The 14,365-nt window shown below is 44.3% G+C and overlaps 1 protein-coding gene across 3 annotated transcripts; it reads right to left on the bottom strand.

The window, feature by feature from the left end:
- Window positions 1–697: 697 nt before the first annotated feature.
- On the bottom strand, window positions 698–13,070 carry Ciao2a (cytosolic iron-sulfur assembly component 2A). Of its 3 annotated transcripts, XM_011242805.2 has the most exons (6): window positions 12,696–13,070; window positions 6,975–7,139; window positions 6,185–6,234; window positions 5,944–6,013; window positions 3,319–3,364; window positions 704–1,329 (listed from the first exon to the last, which is right to left on the bottom strand). In XM_011242805.2, the coding sequence occupies exons 1-5, from the start codon at window positions 12,817–12,819 to the stop codon at window positions 3,345–3,347; spliced, it is 429 nt and encodes a 142-aa protein (XP_011241107.1). In that variant the 5' UTR covers window positions 12,820–13,070; the 3' UTR covers window positions 704–1,329; window positions 3,319–3,344. The 3 variants fall into 3 exon arrangements, with proteins under 3 accessions (NP_080911.1, NP_001346139.1, XP_011241107.1); NM_026635.3 differs by lacking the exon at window positions 5,944–6,013 and having other exon boundaries at window positions 698–1,329; window positions 12,696–13,055; NM_001359210.1 differs by lacking the exons at window positions 5,944–6,013; window positions 6,185–6,234 and having other exon boundaries at window positions 698–1,329; window positions 12,696–13,055.
- Between the last annotated feature and the right edge of the window lie 1,295 nt (window positions 13,071–14,365).

The following is a 14,365-nucleotide window of genomic DNA, read 5'->3' as shown; positions in this document are numbered from 1 at the left end:
AGACTGTACAAGTGCACAAAGGCCAGGTGATGAGGACATTAGGCTCTGCTGCAAGCCGCCTACCATACCCTTTCACACTCCAAAGGTATACTCTTCTCCCTATCAGGCTGAGCTAAGAAAAAAAGAAAGCTCAGAACATCTAGATTAATTCAGTAAAAACAAAACAAACAAGTACCTCACAGTACTTCTTTTGGGGGGAAGTTTGAACCCGGGTACTTGGCCTTGCAGAGCACAACACTCTCACTGTGCTAGATCCTCCGCTCTTCTTGAGGAGACTCCTTTAAAACTGTGACTATGAAGCTGGAGAGATGGATGGTTGTTGAGTGGCTAAGAGCACCCACCTACACTGCTCTTCCAAACGACCTAGGTTCGATCCCAGCACCTACATGGCAACTAACAACTGTAATTCTAGTTCCAGGGGATTTGATCCCTTCTTCTGAACTCCTCAGGCAAGCATGTGGTACACATATATACATGCAGGCAAAACAATCATACACATAAAATAAACTAGTTAAAACTAGATAAGTCATCTGACCCTCAACTCTAAATGCATGGGTCCAGCATTCTCCCAAAGGGAAAGCAGGCCTCACCTTTCCATTCTTAGACCTCACTCTACACAATAATCAGAGAACACAGCTATGGAGATGCCTGTTAAAAGTTCACGTTTACATTAGAATTTATAATTCAGTAAAAACCTAAGGTGAGCCATTAAAAGAATCGTGTCATATTTATTTTAGAATGGTTTAAATCAAATACATTTGGGCACAGTAGATATTTGACATGAAAAGCAGTTGTATCAGAATGGTCATCAGAAAAATAGTAACATTTTACACATAATAACTAGAAAATATTTTCTGTCTGATCACTTGAGTTAGAAATCCTGAGAATGTTACTCATTGAACAATTAGAATCTACCTCATAACTGAAATTTGCTCAGAAAGAATCCTCTTAAAAGATGCTCTGAAGGCCAGGCAGTGGTGGTGTACACCTTTAATCCCAGCATTTGGGAGACAGAGCCAGGTGGATCTCTGAGTTCAAGGCCAGCCTGGTCAACAGAACAAGTTCCAGGACAGCCAGGGCCACACAGAGAAACCTTGTCTCGAAAAAACAAAAAACAAAAAAAGCTCTGAGGTACAAATCACCTATCTAGTCAACATGTGTCCTCTACATCTTACAAAGGATTGAAACTAGCAGATCCAACACTTCTAAGCCACTGGCTCTTAGGGAGGGGTCAGTCCGGCTCGAGGACGCACTGTTCCACGATTTCCCGAAGGTTGGGGTTCTCCATTGCAGCTGCCACTCGCTCTTTGTCATTTATCTGCTTGTTGACTGCAAAACACAAGGACAAAAGTTAACAGAACTGTGCTGACAGAGAGGTCAGTCAGCAGCATTTTTCCAGCCTGCTAAAGCAAAGCATTTAACTCCTTGAGAACTTACAGCTAACTCATCATACAGTTTATTAAGATTTTTTTCCCTTGGGCATACACACACACACACACACACACACACACACATGCACTGCTCACAAGTGTATATGGAGGCCAGAATAGGGCACTGGATCCCCTGGGGCTGAAGCTCTGAGTGATTGTGAGCTGCCTGATGTGGGTCCTGGACACTGAACCCCAGTCCTTGGGAAGAACAGCAAGTGCTTTTAACTAATCCATCCTAATGCAATGACTAAGGTCCTGAAAGCCGTCTCAAGAGAAAAATACTCTCTCGCGCTCCACTCTACAACCAACTGCAATTTTGATTTCTTTCTGGGCATCATCAATACACACATTTCTATACAGTTACATTCAGAGTGACATTCAAAACTGCTGCTTTTCCCATTTAGCCCTGTTTGTTTAACTATAGTGCTGGTTACATGGCAAAAATTCTAAATGTCTGGCCAGGCATAGTGGTGCCTGCCTTTACCCAGCACTCAGGGGTCAAAGGCAGACAGAACTCTATGAGTTCTAGGCCAGCCTGGTGTACACAGTGAGACCAAGTTCATAAACAAATAAACAAACAAACCAAATAAATAAAATGGACTGGGAATATAGCTCAGTGGAACAGCTCTTGCCTTGCACATTTGAAGCCCTGGGTTCAATCCCTAGCTTTATACGAAGTAAATAAAATAAATAAAGTGAGGGCTGAAAAGGTGGCTCAGAAGTTAAGAGCACTGGCCGCTTTTCCAGGAGACCTGGCTGTGATTCCCAAAACCTACATGGCAGCTAATAACCCCAGTTCCAGGGAATCTGATGTCCTCCTCTGGCCTCTAAGGGCACTGGAGGCATGAATGCAGACATGCATGCAAGCAAAACACACACAGTAAGTAAATAAATAAAGTGAGAGATAAAATTCCTCAGCTTAGGAGGTTTGGAGCATTTATCCCCCAGAGAACTATAAAAACTAGGGCATGATTTTCATTGTTCTCCCACAGTACCTAACAGGCTTCTAGGACAGGCTGGCAGGCTGCCCCTCTGGACCGGCGAGTGTCCTCCCTCGCCTCTCCACTTACAGCTTGCTCTCAGGGCTTACTGTCTTCTCTCACCTCACCCATTACCTCCCGTTCTCTCCTCCTCTGCTCTTCTCTACCTTTTCAATCTATTTAGTGATGCTAACACACGAGCACTTTTACTATTTATTTGAGACAAAGGCTCACTGTGCAATCGTGACTGGTCTGGAAGTCACTCTGCAGACCAGGCTGGCTTCAAATTCAGACCTGCCAGTCCCTGCCTCCTGAGTGCTGGTACTGAAGGCGTGTGCCATCGAGCCTGGCAGGAAGCAAGCACTTCCAGTGTTTTTCTCTTCCCTTGTTTCCCATCATTTGTACAAAATTCTGTTTTCCATGTACCACATAATTAATGAGGAAACATTTTGTCATTTGCTGTTTTATAATCCCACATCTTCAATTTTCAAATGACTATTGGTTGTATTCTCTCTACAGAGGAGGGGTCACCCCCACTCCTGTGCTACCACATTGACCCAGACCACCCCCCATTACCACCCCCACCCCCGAAGATTCCCTAACACATGACTTTCGAGATTCTTGGTTTCAACTTTGCACACAGCTAAGGGGCTGTTAGAGAAGAACCAAGGCTTCCTAGCTCAACGTCTCTGGAGCTGGACATGTTTATGGATCTGTATGTAGCCTGCCATCAGAACCAGTTTACAAAATGACTTCCTTTAAATGCCTGGGCTTCCCAACCTGTGAAGGAAGAGCATAACTGTGGTGTCCCCTCTTTTTTGCAGGGCACCCCAGTATATCAGCTGGGCTAGTTGGCTGACAACCTAGTACCCAAGACAAAAGTATTAGCTGAAGCCATCTTCACTTACTGTCTTCTTCTGTCGAGTGAGTTCCTTCAGAAATGTAGATTTCCAACTGGAGAGAAGAGAGACAGAAGCAAAACATCAGCAGCATCCAGAGGTGTGGAGGGCAGACCCAGGATGGGGAACCGGGGTGGGGAACATCAGAGACCTAACAGGATGGAACTGAAGCATTTCCACCAACTGACCTGCAGGGGGCGTGCCCTTGGATTTCTGTATGAATCATACAGATCTCACGTGATCTCTGCCCTACCCTCACCCTCTTCTCAAATCATTATTTGATCTGCCTTCTGTCCCATCTCCCTGGGGCACCACACCAGCAACCTAGTGTGTCCTTTCTTCTTCCTCACTTCTACACACACAAACACATTTTTTCTCTTATGCATATTTTATACACAAACACACACGAAGTTACTGCTTGACAAAAATGAGACAAATATATAGGTTCTTGCCTACGAGAGCATCCCCCTTTTCCTGTTATCTGCCTTAGTTTATTCCCAGGTGTAACACCAGTAAAGCCGTCTTGTCTAGCCCTGTTAACTCCACAAATTAGTCAACTCCTAAGTACAAGAGCTTTTGATACAACCACAAAACTGCTGCAAATCCTGTGGCTGAGGCTGAGGCCAAAGCCAGCCTGTGCAGAGGGCAGCACAGAGTCGGCCCAGAGATCAAGAGTTTTCAAGAGGAAAACAGAACAATTATAGCTAATAGGGACCTTAGAGACCGTCTAGTTCAACTCAGAGTCTCTGTCTCTGTCTCTGTCTCTGTCTCTGTCTCTGTCTCTCTCTCTCTCTCTCTGTGTACCTACCTGTCTGTCTGCCTGTCTGTCTGTCTCTCTCTCAGCTTTTCAAGTCAAGGTTTCTCTGTGTAACAGCCCTGGGCACCCTGGAACTTACTTTGTAGACCAGGCCAGCCTCAAACTCAGAGATCCAAGTGCTGGGATCAAAGATGTGCACACCACGCCCCACTTAGTTCAGTTTCTTTTAAAACCACAAAACTCGGCTGGTGAGACGGCTCAGTACGTAGAAGTGCTTGCCATACAAGCCTGGTGACTGAATTCAATACCACAGTGGACAGAGAAAATGGACTCCAAACATGTTCCATGGCAAACACACTACTCTCACTCATACAAAGACACAATTAAAAAGACCACTATCCCGATTCCTCCACTAGCACAAAACTCCATGAAAAACAAATGCTTAACTCTGGTGAGAATTTACAGGACTCACTACTGACTCACTATTCTGAAATAGCCACAGGCTGGACACAATGGCAGAAGCCTTGTAATCTTAGCACTTGGGAGGCAGCAGCAGGTGTCTCTGTGAGTTCGAGGCCAGCCTGATCTACTCAGAGAATTCTAGAACAGCTAGAGCTGCAGTAAGACCCTTTCTCGGGAGAAAAAAAAAAAAAGAGGCCAACAAGCAGAGATAAAGACTCAAGCATTTACTCCCCTGCTCCTATGTGAATTAATAATATACCTCAGTATAACCAAATAGTTAATAGTATGGCTGCTGTGATGGGACAAACTAAAACTATAGCTTCTTCATGCTATGTAGGAAAAACATATTTGTTCTGTTTTCTTACCAAAAATGAATAACAATCTAATCATGAATCATCTGAAAACCCAATTTGAGACAGAATCTATAAAATATCTACACTCTTCACAAGTGTCAAGATCTCTAGGTGTGCTGACAGATGCTAATAATGCCAGTGCCAGCACTTGGAAAGCTAAGGCAGGAGAATAGCCTCAAACTCAAGGCCAGCCTGGGCTACATAATGAGATCCTGTCTCAACAACAACAAATCAAAATCATGAAAGATAAGAGCAAGGAACTACTCCTGCCTAAATGAAGTAACTACTGAGAACCATTACTGGGGGAAGGCAGGAAGGGGAGGGAACACTACCACCATAAAGGGTATTACTGGAAACAATAATATATATATTATTTATTTATATATGATTATTATATACAATTTATTATACATATAATTTATTTAATGTGTATAAATGTTTTACCTGCATGTATGTATGTGTACCATGTATGTGCCAATTGAAGTCAAAAGAAGAACTAAAGTTATAGATGATTGGGAGCCACCATGTGGACGCTGGGAATTGAACTCAGGTCCTCTGCAAGAGCAACCACACTTAACCACTGAGCCATCTCCTCAGCCCCAAAACTCCATTTTAACAAAAAGTGGGAACAACTCAAATGTCTAAAAACTGGTAAGAAAGCAAAATTAAACAAGGTCTCTCCATTTAATTGGATATTATTATATGACACTACCTAAGAATAAAACACACACTTTAAAACATCAACACTAAAAACATAGTAAGTCAAGGAATCCACACACTGTCTAATTTCATTAAAATGAAATATCCCAAATTATGGAGACTGGAAATAGATGGTTGTTCTGTACAGAGAAGCAGAGAAGAGCATGCTGTAAGCACAGAGAGACTACTTATTAGCAAATCAGGGCTGCCCCCTCCTTCCCTCTCTCTCTCTCTCTCTCTCTCTCTCTCTCTCCCTCTCTCTCTCTCTCTCTCTCTCTCCATTTTTGATACAGGATCTGGCTGTGTAGCCCAGGCTACCATCCTCTCTTAACCTCCCAAGTGGTGGCGTTACTCATGTCTTACCGTACTTGACTGCATGCAGGATGCAGGGGATGCAAGTGTTCAACAGTGATTCAGAGATGGCTGCAGAACCCTGCAGGAGTTATCAGAGACTACTCAGCTATCTACTTCAGGTGGCTTATATGATGTGTGAATTACACCTTAATAGGTGTCACAAGTCAAGCTGGAGCAGGGACGGGGCTCTGCGGCAGGTATGTGAGGCTCACGTGAGGCCCTGGGTGTGAGGCGGAAGCAAGCTTCTTACCTTGTGTTTGAACGGCAGACACCGCTGAAGCTTTACTCTTAGGCACAGCCCTATGATGGGGGAAAAATCTTCATTATCTTTGTATCCCTTCTTACTGGCTCTAGAAAAACCATAAAGTTCAAACTGCATCCACCCAGTGTGGGTCTCCTGTGACCTTGGCACCATGAGGAAATAGAGTTTCATGCCTGCCCCAGTAAATCCAGGGAACTGGGTCATTCTATACATGGTGAACCAAGGTCACAGTGTAAGGTGACTGTTGGTGGTAGTACCACAGCAGAGCTGGCACTGACCAGAACAAAGGAGCACCACAAAGGCCAGGCCTTTTCTGCTGGGCCAGCTGGCACTCAGGCATAATGGACGGACCCTTAAGCTTTACAAAATACCAGAAGACAGGCATGGTGGCGCACACCTTTAATCCAAGCACTCTGAGGCAGAGGCCAGCGGATCTCTATGAGTTTGAGGCCAGCTTGGTCTAGGACAGCCAGAGCTACAAAAGGAAACCCTGTCTTTAACCCTACCCCCCAAAATAAGCCACTGGTAAGCCAAGCCAGGCAAAAAATTAAAACAAAGTATATTTAAAACCACTTATTTAACTGCCGTCGGGATGACTTAGCAGGTCTCTGTTGGCACATGGTACCCAGACATACATGCAGATAAAACAACCCATACACAAAAAACTTAATTAAAAATGTAAGAAGCATTCATACAGACACACATTTACCAATAAAAACTAGAATTCCCATGCACCCATGTACACACACATGCACACACACACACACACAACCCTTACCAATAAGAGTTGCCAAAGAGCAATGAGGTACTGTTGGTGTGAACTTGATAATAACCAAATAGTCATCTTCATTTATTTCTTGAACTTCCACACAACTCTCTGTGACCACTTCCAGTTCTTCTAAAGTATTGGGCTTTTCTGGGTCCCGGATAGTTCGAATCAAATCTAGAAGCATCAGAGACAAGGTATTAAATTAAAATGTGAATATTCTAAGTGAGGATGAGGATTCTTATCTCAATTGAAGCACGGACTAGTTTCAAATGTGTATGTTTTGCCTCCATACATATCTGTGTATTCTGTGTATGTAGTGCCCACAGAAGCCAGACCAGGGCCTCAAGATCCCTGGAATGACAGCTGTGAGTGGCCATGTGCATAAGAAACTGAACACAGGTCCTCTGCAAGAACAGCCAATGCGGAGCCATCTCTTCAGGCCCAACCACCCCGCCCTAACTTTCTTTTTTCTTTTTTTTTCTTTTGTTTTTTCGAGACAGGGTTTCTCTGTATAGCCCTGGCTGTCCTGGAACTCACTCTGTAGACCAGGCTAGCCTCAAACTCAGAAATCTGCCTGCCTCTGCCTCCCGAGCGCTGAGATTAAAGGCGTGCGCCACCACTACCCGTCCTCCTAATTTTCTTTTAATCAAATATTTCAGCAACTCCCAAGTATCTGACAGAAATTTCTACTAATAGAAAACAATTTTCTTAGATCATTATTCGTCCATATCCAAGTCTTAATTCAAAACCATGGGAACTGTGAATGGGGAGAATGTGAAGGGAGCCCTAGAGGAGTCTTGGTTGGAGAGAAGGTGGGATTAAGCCTTTGAAAATGAACAGCATCCCCTTAAGACAGAAGGAAAGAACCATCAGGGGCTTCCTTGGCTTGTTTCCAGCAAAGGAAAGAGCAGAGAAGAAGGGTGGGGCCCAACCACCAGGGTATTTCACAACTAGCCACAGGCAATAGGGATTCCTCAGGAGATTTAGAATAAGGAAGTAGGAAGGGCAGTGGGGTACAGTCAACTGCTAATTTACTCACACTAGCTGCAAGAACCAGAACCAAAGAGAAGAGCTAGAGACGGCCACTGAGAAGCTCGGCTTAAAATCAGCAGATGACAACAGGGACAGAGACAGGACAAGCAACTAAGTTCCTTGTTTCACAGGAACTAACATGTGGCAACTCTCTGCATCCAGAAGACAAGCATACAGAGAGGAGGGAGAGGACTCAGATTTATTTATTTATTTATTTATTTATTTATTTGGTTTTTTTGAGACAGGGTTTCTCTGTGTAGTCCTGGCTGTAACTAAGTTCCTTGTTTCACAGGAACTAACATGTGGCAACTCTCTGCATCCAGAAGACAAGCATACAGAGAGGAGGGAGAGGACTCAGATTTATTTATTTATTTATTTATTTATTTATTTATTTGGTTTTTTTGAGACAGGGTTTCTCTGTGTAGTCCTGGCTGTCCTGGAACTCACTCTGTAGACCAGGCTGACCTAGAACTCAGAAATCCACCTGCCTCTGCCTCCCAAGTGCTGGGATTAAAGGCGTGGGCCACCACCGCCCGGCTGATGACTCAGATTTTAAGCTCAAGTATTTGGAAGAACAGTATTAAGATTAAAAGGGGGTGGGGATAGAGGCTGGCTGGGGAAGACACCGTGCTTTAGCCAAGCCTGAAGACATGAGTTCCATCTCTCAGACCCACATGGTAGACAGACTCATAGAAAATTAGCTCAGTTTCATATGCAGTGTTTGTGGAGGTGCTTCAAACAATGAAATGTTCTAGCAAAGTTGAACAGTTGTATAGTGCACACCAAGTGCACACCAAGGCTAGAGTGGTTATTGAACTCACAGAATCCATCAAGAAGTACTTGGCTCACCGGGCGTGGTGGTGCACGTCTTTAATCCCAGCGCTTGGGAGGCAGAGGCAGGTGAATTTCTGAGTTCGAGGTCAGCCTGGTCTACAGAGTGAGTTCCAGGACAGCCAAGGTTACACAGAGAAACCCTGTCTCAAAAAAAAAAAAAAAAAAAGCACTTGGCTGGATATTTGGATATTGCAGTTACCATGAATGCCTTGAAACAAAAAAAAAAAACATTGTCTGGGCCCTATCCTAGGCAGTCTAACTTAGCTGGTTAAAGCATGGCCCGAACAGCTAGACTTCTTAAAACTCCTCAGATTATTTTCTTAAAACTTTGTTGTTGTTGTTGTTATCTTTATGTTAAGAATGTTTGTCTACATGTGCCTGGTGCCTACAGACATCTGAAAAAGGCTTCAGATTCCCTGGAACTGGAAGTTAGGATAGTTGTGAGCCACCAAGTTGGTGCCAGGAATCGAACCCTGGACCTCTGCAACAGCAGCAAATGCTCTTAACTGTTGAGCACTCTCAGGTTATTCTTATAGGCAGCCTAGTTTGAGGCTCCTTGGTATAGAGGGAAGGAAATCCACAAATGGATCCTTGAAAAGTTGGCTGTGGTGGCACAGGGCTATAATCCTGGCACTTGGGGGGCTGAAGGATGAAAATCTTCACTTCTGGGCCATTCTAGGCTACACACTGAGTCCCTATCTCAAAATGGAAAAGCAAAGAAGAACAGAGAAGGGAAAGGAGAAGTGTTTAACCATAGCAAAGGCTACAGAACAACACAAGTGAGAGAATTTGAACTCAAGGCTATCCCGGGCTACATAGTAAGACTCTCAAAAAGAAAAAAAGGCCAGCATGAAAAGCAAAGCAAAAAGAATCAGAAAAGGAAAGCCAGAGGTGGCCAACATTAAACACTACAGGACAACTCAGGCTAAAGTGGTCTTGGATTTGTTATTCAACAAGTCACTTATAAGAAAGCAGTTCGGTAGAGAGGTGCAAAGTGGGGAGCCAACAGATCAGAGAATGCACCCCAAAAGCCTTGGCAGGAGGGTGGAGCAGAGGCTTTAGAATCTTGACAAAGCTTAGGGACATTTGAGTACGGTTTTTAGTTCAAATGGAAGGTTGACAGAAGGGAAATCACACTGTGAATGGAGCTGGGTGAAAGGAAGCAGAAGACAAGGGGATTAAGAAGGCTGGACCTCAAGGAGGTCGGTGGCAAGGACACGAGGTTGTCCTGCCTCAAGCTCACAGAGGAAAATAAAATAGAATAAAAAGGAGAGTGATAAAGGGAGGGCAGGGGAGAGAAGCAGGATTTCAGGTGAGTGGGTCTGGTGTTCTCAGGAGCCTGGGGTCTGTTCTACTACTCATACCTTACCCAGAGACCTAAAAAGCAGCCAGGAAAATAAATCCATCAAACTTTCCTTCCCTAGACTGTCTTCTGGCCTTACCAATAAAATAGGACATTTGAAAATGCAGATAGGAGCTGGGCATGGTGGCGCACGCCTTTAATCCTAGCACTCGAGAGGCAGAGGCAGGCAGATTTCTGAGTTCAAGGCCAGCCTGGTCTACAGAGTGAGTTCCAGGACAGCCAGGGCTACAAAGAGAAACACTGTCTCGAAAAACCAAAAAACTCTGTCTCAAAAAACTAAAAAAAAAGAAAAGAAAAAGAAAATGCAGATAGGAAAGAGGATAAACTTCCCCTTCATGTAGCAGGTTATTACCGGATTGGAAAAGCAGGGTTTCCCCCCTCCTCTCCTCGGCTTCTCCTTCTAAGCTTCATTTGTAAAAGCTGTATTATAGTCTTTGAACACTACTAAATCCTGAAATTAAACCTCACCTCTTACCCCTTACTGAACACCTCTAGCTTTCTAGTGATTTGAGAAGTTTGATTTTTTTAAAAAGATATCAAGCTTGTTCTCACATTACTCTCCTAATTTCCTCTCACCCACAACTAAGTTTTTGTTGCTCTGTATTGACATGAAGGTCTGCTCTTCCAGAGGACTTAAAATCAGTTCTCAGCACCCACAACTGGCAATACACAACCTCCTGTAACTCCAGCTTCAGGGAGACCCAACACTTCTGGCCTCCATGGACACACACAGACTTAAAATTAAAAACAAACAAACAAACAAACCTCTTTTTTAATACTTAAAAAGATGATTCATTTATATTTAAAAGTTTCAATGGGTGGTGGTGGTGGTTGCGAGATGATTCAGTGGGAAAAGGGGCCTGCCACCAAATAAGCCTAACCTCCTGGGTTTCCATCCCCAGGAGCCACTTGCTGGAAGGAGAAATCTAACGCCAGCAAGTTGTCCTCTGACTTCCATATTTGCACTATGACTTGCATGTGTATGTGCAAACATGCACAAAGTAACTAAATGTAATAAAAGTGATTTGAAACTTCAGTATTCAATTCCAGTCTACAGTCTAAAGAAACAGCCTACCACACCTCCACCTGCAGTCACCATCAGGTGCCTCCTTCTGGATAGCCAATTCTGTCTTCTCATCTCCATATTTTACTCTAGTTTCTTCAGCGTATGCGACCTCTGACATATCCAAACTACTCTTCAAGACCTACCCAAGTAACTGTCTAACATCATCACAGATGTTTCTAGTCAATTTCTCTTTCCTCTGCGTCTCCATACCTCCTACTTAAGCTCATGACCTCTGACTGCATTTTGTATTTTTGCATAAGTGGGTGTCATTCAATGCAAACTTGAGGACTAGAATCATCTCTCTTGAAGAGTTGTATTTCTGGTCCCCGGAAGTTTCCAGACGCTATATGCAGAGGTATGGTAGGATGGGAATGTTTTGTGGAGATAGTACAGTAGCAATTATCTTCTGCCTGGGGTTAAGTCAGCCTTGCCTCTCTACCAAGAGATAAGGGAACCTGATTAGCTCCCGGGCCATTCCATCTTTGGAATCCTTCTTCCTGGCCTATAATTCCACCTAAACTGTATCTGTAGGAGCATCTCTCTTAGTGCTACATCTTGGCCTTTTTGTTTTCAAAAAAATAGGGCTAGTGGTGGAACACACCTAATTTGTATGAGACTCTGGATTTTCTCCCCAATCCTGATAAATAATACTACAAATGGTCAACGGAGGGAAGAGAGGGGCTGGGGAGGTAGGGTCAAGAGTGGAGAAGGAAAGAGGGAGGGAGGGAGGTGGGGGAGGAGAGAGAGAGAGAGAGAGAGAGAGAGAAACACGAACAAGCATTACATTTTCAATCACAAGTTTGGTTTTTTCTGTTTCTTACTGACAATATGACCCTCTGGGTACTTGTTAAACAACCCACTCCCCATCTGTACAATGAAGACAGTCCCTCAAAGTGGAGAGTCTCTGAGTGAATACACGAACACACTTAACTGTGTAAGAAAATTGTAAATTTAAAGCCTCTCGCTGAGATATCTATCCCTACCTCTTCACTTCCTATTGATTCTGTCACACAAGAGAGTTGCTATGACCTTGGGCCAGTCCCCAACTCGGCCATTACCAAACAGTGACCTCAGTTATGGCGGGAGGAACGCAAGTCCAGGAACTAAAGAAGGAAAGACTCTTGAGTAGTGAAATCTTCGGCATGCTTTGCTTCTTGATCACTGTAGGCTCATTCTGCCCACATCCCTTGACACTGTCCCTAGAGCTGTAGGCAGTCCAGGGTAACAAAGCGTTTATGAGTTCCTGGCTCAATTTCGCTCCAGGTTTAGAAATAGCCCGACATTGCTGTGTGACTTAGGACCCGGAAGAACATGCTTCCCTCTAAGTCTGGTAAAAACCCCAAGGGTCCACTCCAGCCCAAGGGTGAGGCCCTCCTCCACCCCCTCTCCAATGCCGCCTCTCAAACACCGTCAAATAGTGCCCTGGGTAAATTACCATAAACTTCTAGCGCTTTCTCTTCCATGATCCGGGGCTGCCAGGCAGCTCCGTGCTCAGAAAAGCCTGAGAGCCATAGGACCCTGCTCAGCGTCCAGGAAAGCAGCCCAGACACTCGCTCCATCCTCACGTTCCGCCATCCCTGGCGACTGTCCCAACCGAGCCACCGTCTTTCCGCAGCCGACCTCGAGAGAGAACTTCCTGGTCTTCAAATAAACCAAGACATGTGTAAAGGTTTAGGGGAGCAGAGAATAGGCGGGACTCAAAACTGCAACGCGAAGGACCTAGGGAAATTAGCTGTAAAGACTACATGTCCCAAGATGCTCTGCTCGATTTAGAAGGCACAGAAAAATCCTTACGGCCCGTTAGGCGCATTGCATGCTGGGATGTCTAAGGGGCGTTAGCGGAGCGGCGGCGAAATGTATATGGGGCTTGTAGTCTTAGCCAGAGGATCGTGTAACGGACTGTTATACGTCACCAAATGCCCCACTCAGTTCCTAGGAAGAACTAAAGATGAATCCTAAAGAGGTAGGGGAAAGGAGATCAAGGTTACTACTACTGGAAGATATTCTAGAACGGAGACTCTACAGCTATTTCTCAGAGGAAGCCACTTCCAAACAAATTTTTCTTACTTTCTGACCAGGCCGGAAGTGGATTTCCTTTGCGGTGAAAGGGGTTATTTTGGAAGACCAATGTTGATAGGCATGCCTACGGACAGGGAAGGCTTAGTTTTCTTATCTCCTAGAAACTTAGTTTAGTGCAGCTTCTCTCCATGGGGAGGATTTCTATCGACCACCACCCAAATTACAGCGAGAGAACTTTATCTGTGTTCACTATGTAGTAATGATAACGGAGATGAACATCCTAAAAAAGCATTTCTTAACCTTTTTTTTGTGTGTTCATGGCTGTGATGGGTGCCAGTTACAGAGTTGATTGTGTTTCCACCTCAAATATTTATTAGACACTTAATTTGCCATACACAATGTGTATGCAGGAATAAAAGTTACAAACTAAGACACTCTCCTGACCTTCAGGCAGTTTACTTTATCTGTAAGGGAATCCACCCCTAATGTTGAGTTTGCAGTTGTAAACAGCCAACTTTGCTAGGCCTGGTGGCTCATGCCTGTAATTCCAGCACTTGGGAGGCCGAGGGAGGAGCATTGAGTTTGAGGCCAGCTTTGGACACAGAATTTCAGGCCTGCCTAAGGTGGTTTCAACCAGAAAAGCAAACCACCTCTGTTGGTGTTAGTGGCAGGTTTCAGCTCCTTGAAAGGATCATCTTGCAAATTAGTCCGTGATAACATAACCTATGTTATCTTTAAACTCTAGTTGACTTCGACTCACCAACCTGTGATTAAGTTCCGGGAACTTTTTTTTTTTTCGAGGCAGGGTTTCTCTGTATAGCCCTGGCTGTCCTGGAACTCACTCTGTAGACCAGCCTGGCCTTGAACTCAGAAATCCACCTGCTTCTGCCGCCCGAGGGCTGGGATTAAAGGCGTGTCACCACGCCCGGCTATAACCCAAAATTCTTAAGGACCGAATTTAATACACGGAAATCTCCCCTTTGTGTGAAGCCTGGCTTCTCAAAAAATCGATAACTTCTTTTTATTGTTGCACACTGTAACACTGAGTGTGTTTAAATTGTTGACTTACAAGACTGCCTCATTAAA

Source organism: Mus musculus, chromosome 9 (assembly GCF_000001635.26).
Source record: "Mus musculus strain C57BL/6J chromosome 9, GRCm38.p6 C57BL/6J".
Taxonomy (NCBI): Eukaryota; Metazoa; Chordata; class Mammalia; order Rodentia; family Muridae; genus Mus; species Mus musculus.
This window is presented reverse-complemented; position numbering and strand designations above follow the sequence as displayed.

Coding starts and splice junctions, on each gene's coding strand:
- Ciao2a (NM_026635.3), bottom strand. CDS start 12,819: ATGGAGCGAGTGTCTGGGCTGCTTTCCTGGACGCTGAGCAGGGTCCTA. Junction 7,140..12,695: donor GAAAGCGCTAGAAGTTTATG/GTAATTTACCCA, acceptor TGATGCTTCTAG/ATTTGATTCGAACTATCCGG. Junction 6,235..6,974: donor CTCTTTGGCAACTCTTATTG/GTAAGGGTTGTG, acceptor CCCCCATCATAG/GGCTGTGCCTAAGAGTAAAG.